General features: G+C 42.3%; 1 protein-coding gene across 4 annotated transcripts in view; it reads right to left on the bottom strand.

Moving 5' to 3' along the window:
• Positions 1–15,366, bottom strand: part of ADAMTSL1 (ADAMTS like 1) — an 873,193-nt gene that overhangs the window by 79,267 nt on the left and 778,560 nt on the right. For all 4 annotated transcript variants that reach the window (XM_049116156.1, XM_049116157.1, XM_049116158.1 and 1 more), the window contains one exon: positions 7,843–7,971. In XM_049116156.1, the coding sequence (XP_048972113.1) occupies positions 7,843–7,971 (129 nt within the window). The remainder of the gene's footprint in view (positions 1–7,842; positions 7,972–15,366) is intronic.

Here is a 15,366-nt window from a genome sequence, read left to right as displayed (position 1 = left end):
ATTACACTTTAGTAAAAAGTTAAAAGCTACAAACTATTAGTATCTTGTCTAGTATGAACTAGACAAATGAAAGCTGCTGGAACCATACCAGAATTGACATGATACATAGAGAACATGCCTGTATTTTTTGGAGCCTTTGTGCTTTCTTAGAACGAGAGAACAGAGAGCTGTGGTCAGTAGCACCACAGAAAAAGAGACAAAAGAAAGAGACAAAAAGAAAGTAGTCGGCTCTTTCCTCAGTCCATCTTTGTTGTCTGTGGGAGAGAGCTGGGAAGGGTGCGCAGAGTTAGGACTGAGTATCTGTCTTTGGAAGCTGGGCTCTGTCCTCTAGGGGTGTCACTGCTTGAATGTGTTCCTCCCCAAACTCCTGTGTTGAAGTGCTAACCACCTCTAATGGTACAGTATTTGGAGGTAATTAGGTTTAGGTAAGGTCATGAAGGCGGGGTTGTCATGATGGGATCAGTGCCCTCGTAAGAAGAGACCAGAAAGCTAGTGCGCCCTCTCCTCTCTCCTCTCTCCCCTCTCTCCTCCCCTTCTCCTCTCTTTCTCTCTCTCTCTCTCTCTCAGTCAGTACACATGACTGGCTGCAATCCAGGAAAAGAGCTCTCAGCAGGACCTGCATTGAGCTCGGACTTCTCAGCCTCCAGTAAGATGAGAAATACATTTCAGACATTTAAGCCACCTACCTAGTCCATGGATAATTTGTAATAGCAGCCTCAGTAGGCTAAGACAAGGGGACAGCCTTAATCCTTTAGGTTTCCCTGTGGTTGCCATGCTGGTAAACAAGCCCCGGTTCAGAACAAGCCTTCTAAGAGAGTCTGCATAGGAGGCTCTGTAGCAGGCTGAGCTCTGAGTGAGTTAGGAGACAGAAAATCTGTGGCATCAATTCACAGGTCTCTGGGGAGCAGAAAGCTCCATTCCTCGTACCACCCAGCCTGCTGGTCTAGCTCAAAAAGTTTACTCAGAGCTCTTGGGTGTGTATCCAGGGTATGTTTATAATATCAAATCCTGGCAAATGGGGGTCAAGGCTGGAAGAGTCAAAGGGCTTGCCCTTTGGTCCTGCGCTTTTCTGAACTGGGGCTAGATTCTGCCCTTGGGGCAAGGGCAGTGTTGCCTTTAATGGGCAGCCTGCTGGTGAGGATAGAGCCTGCTGGTGAGGATAGAGGATACTGGTCTCCTACTGGAGACATCTTCAAGGGATTACCTGTGTATCTGTTCCTTTTCTTTGAATCTGATGAACTGAATTTACCAGCAGTCTACTCCGTAACACCCAGCTCAGTAGCAGTTATTATGCCCCCCTGGGCACTTGCTCCTCCTGAGCTCCCAGTAGGAGAAAGTGGGGTGGAGGTGGGAAGGTGGTTTCACACTCCTTCACTAAAGACGAACTGCATTCTGGGAATTCACTGGTTTCCTGGCTGCTCTGCTGCCTCGGGCAGGCCTAGAACAGTGGTGCAACGGGGTGGTGAAAGTGCTTGGCCAATCTGTAGGGCCTTCCTCCCTATTATAAAGAATAGAGGAGTGACTCTCCAGTTTTCTCTTTTATTCCAATTACCAATAATTTAATGAGAATCACTAAGGATCACTAAACTGGCTGGAAGGAGGAGGCAGGGCTACTGAACGGGGTGAAGACTTGGATACTGCGTGCTTGTCACATCGGGGAGAGGCATGTCTCAGGACACCTGTTGCTCAAATGCAGGAGGAGGCCCAGGTTGGCACAGCCTCTGAATATACCTGGACAAAAGATGCAGGTAAGAGGCAGAGAGCTGATTTTTCATTGCAGCACCACTAGGGAGAGCAAGAGCATCACATGCCTGGCCATGCCAGCTTGGACTTAGGAACATGAGCTTAATTTTTATGTAAAAAAAAGAAATCCACAGCATTCAAGAGACAGTCTCTGAAAGGTCAGCTGAAGAAAACACTCCCTGCCATTTCTCTCCTGAAAGCACAAGGAAAAGCGAGGTTCTACAAATTATTTTCCACAAGTATTTCCCTTGCTATGAGTCACTCATGTGCAGCATGTATGTTGGCTCAATCTTTGGAAGAGTGCTGTGGGCAGTGAGCACACAGTCCCCAGTGGGACTGAGGGCTGTTCTAGAGCAAGAGAGGTAGAGTAAGGGAGTTGGACTAAATGGGTCTTCGGTTCCACTAAGCAAACAGGGGATCTAATCTAACACTGTCCACCACTGTGCTGAGGGGGTGGTGTGTGCGTCTCCAGCACCAACACCTGTGAGGATCTCGCAACATGGACATTTCTGCAGCAAGATTTCCTGCTGCTCCCAGCGTGTCCTTCTCTGGAAGGGCCCATGGTCCTGCATGATAACCAGAGGCAGAGACATGTAGGAGAAGAGAGGAAATGGGGGGGTGGGGGTGGGGGTGGGAAGGTGAGAAACAAGAGGTGGAGGGAGAGAACCCAGGCCCTGAGAGAGACTTGGAGCCATTTCCCAGGAAGTGGGTCCCAGCCTCTTCTGTTCTCTTAATCACTCTGCCTCATGTCCCCCATGAAATAGGAGTGTTTGCCACGGTAAGACAGGGTGCTTACAAAAGGACTGAATTTTCCAGGAGCGGGGTGGGGGGGCTCATGGGAGAAATGCAAACGTTCAGGAGAGCAGAGGGTAGAAGGACATTGCCTCCAGTCTCTGTACAGCTAAAATCAGAGAAATGATGGCAGTGCCAAAGGCAGAGAAATTATGTAGGACTCATTCTTTAATATATTTATTAGCAAACATTTGTCAGGCTCACTCAAGCAGGGACCTGCATCAAAATTCGCTGATGAAGGAGTTGTGTCTGGTGTCACATTTTGGGGGCTTCCTGCTTGGGACTGTGGGCAGAGGATAACACCAACAAGGTGCTTCAGAATAGTTTTAGTCCCTTTCCTGACAGACTCTGACATCTTATAAACATAGAGAAAAGATAGAGGAAAAAGCAGCGAAGCCTCAGAGAGCTCTTTTTTCTTTTTCTCTCAAGAGATGATAATGAGCCTTTAGAAAACATCACCAGCCACTATTTAAGACAGAGTCCCTTGAAAAGGTAGCAGATACCCATGCCCAATGTTGACGTTAGAGTACCTGAACCCAGGGAGCACACAAGTCAGGAGCTGTGCAAAATATCCTGAGCATGTCAGGAAAGAAGAACATTCTGCTATAAGCCAAACATTTTATAAAGATAATTACATTTTTCAAAGAGATTAAAAAAATCTGTCTAAAGTGATGTTAGTTTGGATCCTGGACTGGTGAAGGGGACAGAGCCTCTGTCTCTCCCTACTCCTCATTCCATGGCCAAATCAGTGACCTACAAACGGCAGGGTGGAGATCCAAACTCATATGCCATGGATCCCCATCCTAACCTGTGCCCCACACTGCCTGCCATTGTACCCAACTGCCTCTTCAGAAAAGGTCAGAAAATGCTATACTGTTGTTTCTGAACTGTCAGAGTCTTACTTTCTACTTTGAAAATTAACCTTTCTGCTATAGCTGTAACACCATGATTATTGTTAGGAGGGGTTTCTAGAACCCATATGTGCTGGCTTTGTTAGTTCTTTTCTTGTTGAGAAGCTGGTCAGGGTGTGGGTGGGGTTTTTTTTTTTTTTTTTTTTTTTAGGCTGTTGTGATGTGACCACACATTTTACTGAAAGAAATGTCAGAAAATATACTCTACCAAAGTCCAAAACTGTGCTGTTGACAAGTTACTTGGATAGGCTCCACACTCTGGACTCCCTGGTATGATTTGTGTCTAAAACAGGGGAGGAAAAAACTCTGTTTTTACTTTTCCCCCTTGGTGGCATATCTTATCAACAACACAATGCTCTCTATATTGCTTGAAAGGATCAATAAATGAGTCTGGTCGTAATGGGTTGTAACTTGATAGGATTGTAGGGATTAGTGCCTTTAATCTCCATGGAGCGACCAGGTAGGGTGATGCTATAATATTCTTTTTTAAAATCCCAGACAGGATACTCTTGCTAACCAGCCTGCTTGTTATATTTGGAAGGCTGCTTGTATCCTGGAAGCCTGGCAGCATTTCAAGGTGCAGTATCTTGTGCACCTTGACATGATGCACTTTAGAAGTGTCTTCGATGGCTTGGTGCGAGAAAAGACTATAGTAACTTAAATGTCAGCTTTGGCAATTATTCTAAAGAACCATGGAAGTCTGGAAAGGATGTTTTCAGCTTTCCACATTTCCCCATACTGAATGGGGCAGATACTGATAGCTGTTCACCACCAAACCTGTTTCCTTCTTTTTCCTGGGTGCCCATCTAGGCTACATTGCTCAGTATCCCTTATAGTGGGGAGTGACCATGTGATCAAGAGGGACAGTGAGAAGTGGTAAGTGAGAAACCCCTCCTAACAATAATCATGGTGTTACAGCTATAGCAGAAAGGTTAATTTTCAAAGTAGAAAGTAAGACTCTGACAGTTCAGGAACAACAGTATAGCATTTTCTGACCTTTTCTGAAGTGTGTGTTGCTTCCAGGTGTGGCCCTTAAAAACCTTCCCAACCATCCTCCAAGCTTTATCTTTCCCCTCTTCTGGTTGAAAAGTTAGAGATAACCCTTGAGGAGAATTTGGAGGGCACGAGTTTTAAATAATAGATCCACAAGCATTCTGTGACCCTGACTGTGTGGGGCAGCCAGCTCTTTGGACTCTCAGGTAAACAATAATAAACTTCTATTGTGTTTGATCCATGACATATTTGGGGGTCTACTTATTACCATAGTCTAGCCTATGCCAATGAATATACTGCCTGTCACTGATCAACTATTTCTACATCACCAGTCCTGATAATTTTATCTCCTTCCAAAGCTTCCTTCCAAAAGCTTCCTTTGCTCTTAGAACAAAATGTCAAATTGTACCATAATCTATGAGAGTATGCAAGATCTAGCCCTTGTCTGCTCTCCTCCACACTCCAGCCACATGTCATGCTACTTTCTTCTCTGCTATCTATACTACTGCCACCCCAGCCATTTTACTCCTTTAGAGGCAGCCTGCTCTTGCTACCTCAGGCCCTTTGTACATACTGGTCCCAATGACTGAAATACTCCCTCCTCCTCTAACCCTTTATCTCCTACTAGGCCTTTTGAACTCTTCTCAAATAGAGAAAAAGTATGGGAGTGACTGGATTGGATCACCTTTCAAAAAGAATGCTCATCATACTCATGGCTTAATATTTGTTATGTTTAAGGGTTGGGAAGAATTTGTGAGGCTGCATATTACAAGTTGAAAGCACCTATGTACAAAGAGTTATTTAATGAGAAATAGCTAGCAACTCAAATGTATAAGTACATAAGTTACTCTACATAAATTATGTAATATGCTTAATATAGACTATAAAATAGCCAGTAAAATTACACCAAAAGAGAGCAATGAGCCAGTTGTATTTGTAAAAGTAATTCCTACTGCCATTGAGCGTTACAACACTCAGTATTTTGACGGGAGACGTAGCTCAAGGATGATTTCTTTGTTCAGCAAATTCATGACCTACTGTGTAATCAAAAGCAGACTCTTGTCCACCATTTTGAATAAATGTCTTATTTAACAAAAGGCATAATGACAAAGACACCCAGATGTATTTCAGTTAGCCATGATTAACACCAATGATTCTATGAAAAAAAAAAATAAAAATAAAAACTGTACTGTGCATGGCCAGGCCAAAAACTGGGCACGACAACCTGAGATCTCACGAAGCAATCACCAAGAGCAAGTCTCTGGATGAAGTCAAGAAGACAGGGCACCAAATGGCATGAAAGAACTTGGCCAAAGCGAGTTTTAGTGTCCTTGGTTTCCCATGGTAGACACTTTCTCACCTGGATTCTGGGTCTCTCAATCTCCTAATTTAAGTGCCCACTTCCTTGCTCTGCCTCTTGCTCCCCATTCTTTTCCTCCTACCAATCTCAGCACTAAGGAAGAGATCTGGCATGGTCTGTTATACCTCCAGGCAGTGTCTGGTCTCTGAGGCGTGTGTTCACAGTGATTGGGTGGGGAAGGATGGTTCTGCACAATACGCCTTACCTGTACCAGCAGTCCCTGCACAAAGGGCAGTTCCTTCGAGGGAAGCCCTGTCTGAGGGTTTGTCTGACTCATTATCTGCGAGGGCAGGGCCTGAAGGTATCTGGTGTGGCAGGTTTCACTGATGAGGGTGGGTACGCAGGCCAAGGGAAGCTTTACAGAAAGAAGCTAATGTATGATGACAGAGAGAGATTTATGGTTCTGATTTCCTGGAGCTACCAGGATATTTCAGAGAAAACCAGACTGGCAATTCTTTGGAAACAGCGTGCTTTAGATTAAGATCTTCCTCCTATTTATTCTAAACTGAGTTATGTGACCTATAAATCACAAGCAGAGATTTAAGATAAAAGAAAGTCCCAAAGCAGGGGTGCCACTGTCTGTCCACTGGGTATAATCAGGGAAACCAGCTGTGGGTGTGCCACAGGAGGGTATAGCTGATAAGGACAGCAATCAAGGGATTGTAGATGGGCCCTGGCACAATAGCCATTCATTTCTTTGCACTGTGAAAATGAAGACCCTTAGGGTAGATGGCACCCATTAGTGGTCCATAGGAAGGGAGATTTAGCCCCTGGGCTTTGTTTGGCTCTGTGTTGATGACTTTTTGCTTTTTAATTGAAGGTAAATACCTTCTTATTTTTATTTATTTATTTTTAAGATTTTATTTATTTATTCATGAGAGACACACACAGAGAGAGAGAGAGAGAGAGGCAGAGACACAGGCAGAGGGAGAAGCAGGCTCCATGCAGGGAGCCTGATGTGGGACTCAATCCCGGGACTCCAGGATCATGCCCTGGGCCAAAGGCAGGCCCTAAACCACTGAGCCACCCAGGGATCCCCGGTAAATACCCTTTTAAAGAGCATACTACCACCCCCTTTTGTCTACTCCTTCCCCACTTCCCTTTCTGTTCCCTGTAGGCCTCTGAGTTTGCAAGGCCAACTGGGAAGCATTCCTATATCACAACTCCTAATAGCACTGGCTGCTTTTGTTAATGACTCCTACCCACTTCTGATGAGAAGAAGCTCCAGATTCCTGTTGGTCCTATCTCTGTCATCTCTCTGATGTTACTCTACCCTTTACCTTTCCATTACCATTGACCTGAGTTTGGTCCTTCATTATCTCTTCTCTAAACTACTATGACAGGTTTTTTTTTTTTTTTTTTAAGATTTTATTTTTAAGTAATCTCTACACCCAACACGGGGCTTGAGCTCATAACCCTAAGCTCAAGAACATAAAATGTTCTACCCACTGAACCAGGAAGGTGTCCCAACTACTATAACTTCTTAACTGGTCTCTCTGTCCCAGTATTTCCTATTTTCAATCCATTTTACATATTGCTATTGGCTCGCTCTTCTGGAAGGATGGCTCCTCAGTGTCACTCTCTTTCTGCCTTTTTCTGAACTCCTTGGCCAAGCGTTTAAGGTCTTTCATGCCACAGTTGCAACACACCTTACTAAAGTTTAAGCCCCTCCACACCATTTCTATACTCTGGGCTCCTGCCAGACCAAAGCACATACTATTCGCTTACAGTCTTGAGGTTTTCCTACTTCCATGAATTTTTCACATTCTTTTGTCTATTTGGAACACGCTTTGCTTCCACCTTTGCACCTGTAGTATGCAAGGCTGAAATAAGAAACCACCTCTGTCCCAGCCAGAATTTATCTTTCCTCTAAACTTCTGTAGCACTGTCCATTTTCAGGGTGACTGAAATTCTTGGGTTAGCTTTCCTACTACCCCTGAGTCCCGGAGAATAGAATCTATATTTATCTTTGTATCCCCCAGCTTGATACAAGGCTCCATTAATATTTGAACAGATGAATTAACACATGAATATATTTCTCACCTGCAACTTGGCAGTTAATTGTCACATTCACTCCTTGCACTGTTTTGATGGTGCTTCCCACATCAACTGTGATTGCAGGCTCCTCGGTGTTGATCACAGTCGCTCGTGATGTCTTCACTAGTGGTTTTCCTGAAGGTGAGAAGGAATGTGAGATTTTACTAGATGGTGGCTGTGGGCATGAGGTGTTCCCTTGAACCATGGGATGACCCACAATGAACAACTGGTATACCCAGGCTTTTCCCACTAACCATGTTTTCCTTTGAAAAAATTGTTAACTGCATGATATAGAAATCATCCACCTACCCACTCATCCACCATAGAATTGTCAGGAAAAGAACACATATTGAAGAATCTGAGGATGAGCATAGTATCTAACAAGCTGGGATGATTTGTGCATTTTATCATTACATTTACAAATGACATTATATCTCCTATTTTTAAGGGCTTATTTTTTAAAAGATTTTATTTATTTATTTTTATTTTTTTAAAAAAGATTTTATTGGGGATCCCTCGGTGGCTCAGCGGTTTGGCGCCTGCCTTTGGCCCAGGGCGCGATCCCGGAGTCTCGGGATCGAATCCCGCGTCGGGCTCCCTGCATGGAGCCTGCTTCTCCCTCCTCCTGTGTCTCTGCCTCTCTCTCTCTCTCTCTATGCCTATCATAAATAAAAATAAGTAAATAAATCTTTAAAAAAATAAAAATAAAAAGTTTTATTCATCCATTCATGAAAGACACACACACACACACACACACACACACACACACACACAGAGGCAGAGACACCGGCAGAGGGAGAAACAGGCTTGAGGCAAGGAGCCGGACGTGGGACTCTATCCCAGGTCTCTAGGATCATGCCACAGGCTGAAGGCAGGCACCAAACTGCTGAGCCACCTGGGCTGCCCTAAAAGATTTTATTTTTAAATAGTCTCTATACCCACCATGGAATTCAAACTCACAACTCTGAGGTCAAGAAGCACATGCTCCACTGAGCCAGCCAAGCACCCCAGCTTATTATTATTATTTTTAAAGATTTTATTTATTTATTTATTCGAGAGAGAGAGAGAGAGGCAGGCAGAGACACAGGCAGAGGGAGAAGCAGGCTCCAGGGCAGCCCCGGTGGCGCAGCGGTTTAGTGCCGCCTGCAGCCCAGGGTGTGATCCTGGAGACCCTGGATCGAGTCCCACATCGGGCTCTCTGCATGGAGCCTGCTTCTCCCCCTGCTTGTGCTCTTTCTCTCTCTCTCAAATAAATAAAATCTTTAAAAAAAAAAAAAAAGAGAAGCAGGCTCCATGCAGGGAGCCTGATGCGGAACTCGATCCTGGGTCTCCAGGATCACGCCCTGGGCTGAAGGCGGTGCTAAACCGCTGAGCCACCCAGGCTACCCCCGGTTTATTTTTTTAATTAATTTTTTTACTTTGAGATAATTATAGCTTCACATGTGTTTTAAGAAATAACACAGAGCAATCCCGTGTGCTCTCTACCTAGATCCCCCTAATGGTAACATCTTAAAAACTATGGTATCATTATTAGGACACTGACACTGATAAAGTTAAACTACAGAATATTTCCACCACTACAGGAGCCCAAATGCTGTCCCCAACGCTGCCTTAATCCTTTGACAACCATTAATCTCTTCTTGATTTCTATACTTTTGTCATTTTAAGAACATTATAAAAATGGAATCATATAATACTGTAATATTTTTAAAATATTTTTTCCAATCAATAGCTCTCTGGAGATTCTTTGGGGTCACTCATGCTACCATGGTTGTGTCTATCAATAGTTTGTTTCTTTTTATTGCTGAATAGTATTCCATGGTACAGATTGATCATAGTTTCTTTAGCCATTCATTGATTGAAGGATATCTGGGTTGTTTCCAGATTGTATCTATTCAAATAAAACTGCTACAAACATTTTTTGTACAAGTCTTTGTGTGAACATAAGTCTTCATTCTTCTGGGATAATTGCCCAGGAGTGCCACTGCTAGGTCATATTGTAGTTGCATGTTTAATTTTTTAAGAAACTGAACTGTTTTCCAGAGTGGTTGTATCACTTCACATTCTTATCAGTAATATATGAACAATCCAGTTTCTCTTCATCCTTGCCAGCATTTGGTGTTGTCATTAGTTTTAATTTTAGCCATGCTGATAGGTGTATAGCGATACCTCACTGTGGTTTGAGTTCTCATTTCCCTAATGGCTACTGATGTTGGATAGTTTTTCATGTGCTTATTTGCCATCTTTATATCCTCTTGGTTGAAATGTCTCTTCATGTCCTTTGAGGATTTTCTAATTGGATTATTATTTTTTGTTGGGTTTTGAGAATTCTTTATATTCTAGATATTAGTCCTTTGTCAGATATATGGTTTGCAAAAATTTTCTCCCACTTCTGTAGCTTTTCATCATCTTAAACAGGATCTTTCACAGAACAATGGTATTCTTAACTCTGATAAAGTCTCATTTATTAAGTTTTCCTTTCATGGATCTTGCTTTTGATAATAAGTCTAAAAACTATTTATCTAGACCTAGATCATGAAGATTTTCCTATTCCTTTTTGGTAAAAGTTTTATAGTTTTACATTTTACATTGAAGCCTTTGATGCATTTTGAGTTAATTTTTGTACAGGTGTGAGGCTTCAGTCAAACTCCATTTTTTGGCCTATGAGTGTAGTTACTCCACCAAGCTATCTTTCTTCCATCATATTGTTTTGTACCTTTGTCAAAATAGGTTGGGCATATTTTTATGGATCTGTTTCTAGTTCTCTCTTCTGTTCTACTGTTTTGTGCATTTATCCATCTACCAATACCATATAGTCTTAATTATTTTATTTTTTAAAAAGATTTTGTGTATGAGAGAGAGAGAGAGAGAGAGAGAGAGAGAGAGAGGCAGAGACACAGGCAGAGACAGAAGCAGGCTCCATGCAGGGAGCCTGATGTGGGACTTGATCCCTGGACTACAGGATCACACCCTGAGCCAAAGGCAGATGCTCAACCGCTGAGCCACCCAGGTGTCCCAGTCTAAATTATTTTAACTATATAATTAATCTTACAATTGGGTAGGTTGATTCTTTCCACTTTATTCTTCTTTGCTATTCTAGTTTCTTTGCGCAACGTAGGTTTCCAATAATCTTATTTACAACCATATAAAATCTTGCTGGGATTTTGATAGGAATTAAACTACTATATCAATTTGGGGAGAATTAGTACTTTTTAACTGTGTTGAATATTCCAATTCATGAATACTGTATGTCTATTGATTTAGCTCTCCCTTAATGTCTTTCAGCAGAGTTTTGTGATTTTTAACATATAAGTTCTGTACGCATTTTGTTAGGTTTATATCTATTTTGATTTTATTGAGGGATGGCAAATTATATTGTATTTTCAATATCAGTGTTCAGTGATAGCATATAGATATGCAGTTGATTTTTGTATAAACTGTGGCCTTGTTGAACTTAGATGCTAGTTTTAGGACTTTTTGTGGGTGGATTTTTTGGTATTTTCTAAGTAGGTGATCATTTCATCTGCAAATAGTTTTATTTCTTCCATTCTGATCTGTATGCCTGTCATTTCCTTTTCTTGCATTATTTCACTGGATAGAACTTCCAGCACCAAGTAAGAGTGCTGAAACTGAATAAGAATGTGGAGTAAGAGTGGTGAAAGTGGGTTTGGGGTATGCTGAGTGATTTTCAATTGAAATCTGGACATTTTCAGAGTATGTTATGCAAATCTGGATCTTATTTAAGCCTACTGTTTTAGCTGGCTTACTCTGCAACAGCTAAGGTGGGGGAGCAGGGATGGGCCAACTTATTACCGCCCAGTGGACGTAGATTCTCCACCTGGCCTCCTCTGTTACTCAAGTGGAGGGGCTCCTCATTACTGCCAAGCAGGGGTGGGACTTCTGGCTCCCCACACAGTCTCTAGTGATCCCACCATGGGAGGCACCTTATGGCTACTGGGTGGTAGGTGAAAGTCCTGACCCTCCGAGGGGCCTTCTGTAACACCACCCCAGAGAAAAGGGTAAGGAGGGTGCAGCAGGGTGAGGATGAAATCTGTCTTCTCTGACACCAGGTCTGTGGGGGTACTGCAGAACATCATTTCAGTCTGATGAGGTGGCGTCTAGGTTCCCCATGCAGCTTTTGCTGGTGTGGGTGGCGATGGACTACAGTATATCGTTTTGAAGTAGAGCTTCCCAAAAGTTTTCTGTCTTGTTAGGCCACTCCTTTCCTGGTCCTTGGTTAGCAAGAGCAGTCTCTAGTTGAAACATTCTTTTGTACGTGTTCTTATTACCTTTCCTGATGGCTGGCTTCTTCAGCTACAAGTTTGGGAACTGAAAGGCTAAAAGAAAACCTGAGGAAGGAACAGTTGTGTTGTTACTCAGTTCCCAAAGCCTCTAGCTCTCTTCTCCACTTTTTAGTCTTCTTCAGGTTGTTTCATGTGTAATCTCTGTGGATTTTAGTTGTATTTAGCAAGAAGGATGGGGAAAAGTGGGTCTATGCCATCCTCCCAGGAGTAGAAGTTCTGTATACATTACATTTTAATAGACCTTTATCAGCTGGGGAGAAAAATCCAGCACTTTGTATACATGACCAGAAAATACAATGAAAAGAATCATTTATTGAGCACCCTGGGGAAATAAGGGTCCACATGAAATCATTTTTATATACCTTGTACTTAATTCTTTGTAAGGCAAATGGATTTTGTTTTAACCATTTTATATAAGACACTCTGTGATGGTTTTCATTCTTCTCTGCCTTCATTAACTGTGAAGAAGACCATAATTCAATTCAACCCTTTAACCTGTTTTTTCTACTTTCTACTTTTTGTTTTATCCCTCATCTATTTATCCATTACTCCTGCTTGCACTGTCACACAGCCTCCTGTTACAAGCTGTCCCTCTTTCTTCTCCTCTCCCCTTTTAACTGTGCTCTACGTTATTAGGCTCATTAAAACTATGGTCAAAGGCAGAAACTTGAGTGAGGTTTGACGATGTGCACAGGTTCTCCATATCTGTTTTGACTGTTTAGGGATCTTCCCCTTATTTCACCTATATTCCGTATATTTGAGACTATGTATAACTTGATGTGAAGATGAATGACTTTGTACTACGGTTTCTGAGAGTAATGCAGGGTGATAATAGAGGGACACCGCTGCAATGACACTGATAAATCTTGGGTTTATACCTTACCTCCCTACTGGCAGGAAGCTCTCCAGCTCTAACTGGTAAATATACCCTAAATCTAATCCTGTGATCCCCTCTGTCACTAGGATCTGAAGCTGCTACCTTCTCTGGCTGCACTGCTGCAGAGCCTAATTGGTCTCACTTCCACTTGTCTTTCACTACTTGTGTCAGCTGGAGTGATCCTTCTCAAACACAAATAAGATCATCCATCTAACTGCTTGGGTTCAATTATCTAGTGTGTTATCAGTACAATTAGAACAAAATTTTAAGCTCTTGACCATCTGTGTCCCCTATATGATCATCTGTCAACCTCTTCTACCTCACTGAGGACACAGTCCCTGTCTATCACTGCTCCAGTCACACTGGTCTCTTTTCCCTTCCTCTAAAACATCAGCTCATTTACCATGGCTCTTCCCTTCCCCTGCCATCCTCCAGCTATAGACTTCTACATCACTGTCTTCCTGTGGTTGCTCAGTACAAGTAATACCTCCTAGTGAGGCCTTTCCTAACCACTCCATCTAAAGCACATATCCCCTTATCCCTGGCCAATCATTACGTATCTCACCACCAACTTAATTTTCTTTATAAGCAAAGAATTATCAGAATTTATAATTCATTTGTGTATTTTCTGTCCCCCCATCCCTCATCACGTAGCCTCCATAAAAGATCACATCTCTCTTGTCCTCTTTTTCATTCCTACTACCTAGTCCTGGCAGATGGTAGGCCCTCAATAAATATCTAGTAAGTGAAAATATGTGTGCATATGGTGTGCTACGTGTATTATCTGAATTTGGTTTTGCTCTCATAACAAGGCAGGTAAAATATTTCTTTTATGCAATCAAGAAACTTGGGTTCAGAGAGGCTTCATGGATTGTCCAAAGCCACAGAACTACACTGAGTAGGGCTAAACTTGACCCTAGATTTTTTACCTGAAGTCCAGTGCTTGTTATAGGGGATCTCAAATCATTGCCTGTGGACTGGCTGCCTCAGAACTCCCAGGGTACTTATTAAAAACATAATCTGTCCTGCTCTACTACACATTGCCTCACTGTGTAATAAAAACAACTGTGCCAATGCAGAAAAGTAGGTTAGGGACCAGAGAGTTTCAGACTCACAATTACTAGGTTATTTTTCCTATAGGAATTTTAATAATAATAAAGGTGGTTTTTATAGCTGCAAGTGTATAGCTATAAAATTCAAATGTCATTGAATTAAATCCAGCTCTTAATTAATTATATTGAGCTTTTGCTCAAAAGTAATGGCCTTTTGTCCTATCACTGGAAGGGCTGTCGTTAGCATAGGCTACTTGTATGTTTCTCATTACCTTCATGATCCATTGTTAAGACAAATCACAAAGTTACCCAAGTATTTATAATCAATGGAAATATACAGTGAAAAGAATGCTTTTTAACCACTCAACCTCTTCTATAGATTAGAGAAAACTTGTATCTATTCTTGAGTCCCATTCTGGATCTACTACATTTGAATCTCAGGTGGTTTAAAACCAGTACACAGGGTCACAACTTTGACTTGGGACATGAAGGTTCTCCCTGTCCCAAGAACAAGTCAGCCATGTGAGAGTTTCAAGTGCCTTTTGATTTGCTCCTTCATGGTTGCCAAGAAGATGGTTTCATCCTGTGTATGTAACCATCCCATGCCAGTATGCAGAAGCAGAGGCTTCTCCAGGACAAAGTTCAGACTCCTGATAGAGTCGTCTGTTCTGGGATGGAAGCTACAATCTCTATTTTAAACAAGTTCTTAGGTAATTCTGATACACAGCCAGGTTTGATTATCAACAAATTACACCCTTTTAGTTTTTCTGTAACTGATTTCTCTGATTCCTGGTGAGTTGGAAGATTTCTTCTGAGAGAACACTACTAGTTCTCTATTTGAGATTTCAAGTTGGAGCTCTGATTTTAATGGTCAACTAACAACAACAACAATAACAACAAAAATATGAGCCTATTATAGAACACTTGGATGATGACTTAATAAGTGAATGCTGCTATATGATGCCATGCCTAGGTTTGTGTCTGATTAGAGTCACATTAATGAGTCTGACTTTAATTATGGAGGTTACCTAAGAAGAAAAAAATAGAGATGTAGAGAGAGAGTGAAGTGATAAATTATATGCTTGTGCTGAGGCAGTGCTAAAAAAACACAAAAGGTAATGGCATGCTGTAAGTACCACAAGAGTGGGCTGGGCCTCAAGAGTAGGCTGTGATAGCAGGGCCTCTGCAGTGTGAGCCATGCCTGGGCTGTCAGGCCTGTGGGCATGCACTGCTGGTGGCTATTCTTTTCTGCAAGTCAGCTCAGCCTGCAGATTGCATGTGTGCTGCTACCTGATGT

This window comes from Canis lupus, chromosome 11 (assembly GCF_003254725.2).
Source record: "Canis lupus dingo isolate Sandy chromosome 11, ASM325472v2, whole genome shotgun sequence".
NCBI classification, from domain to species: domain Eukaryota; kingdom Metazoa; phylum Chordata; class Mammalia; order Carnivora; family Canidae; genus Canis; species Canis lupus.
The sequence above is the reverse complement of the archived record's forward strand: the minus strand, read 5'-3'. Positions and strand labels throughout refer to the sequence as shown.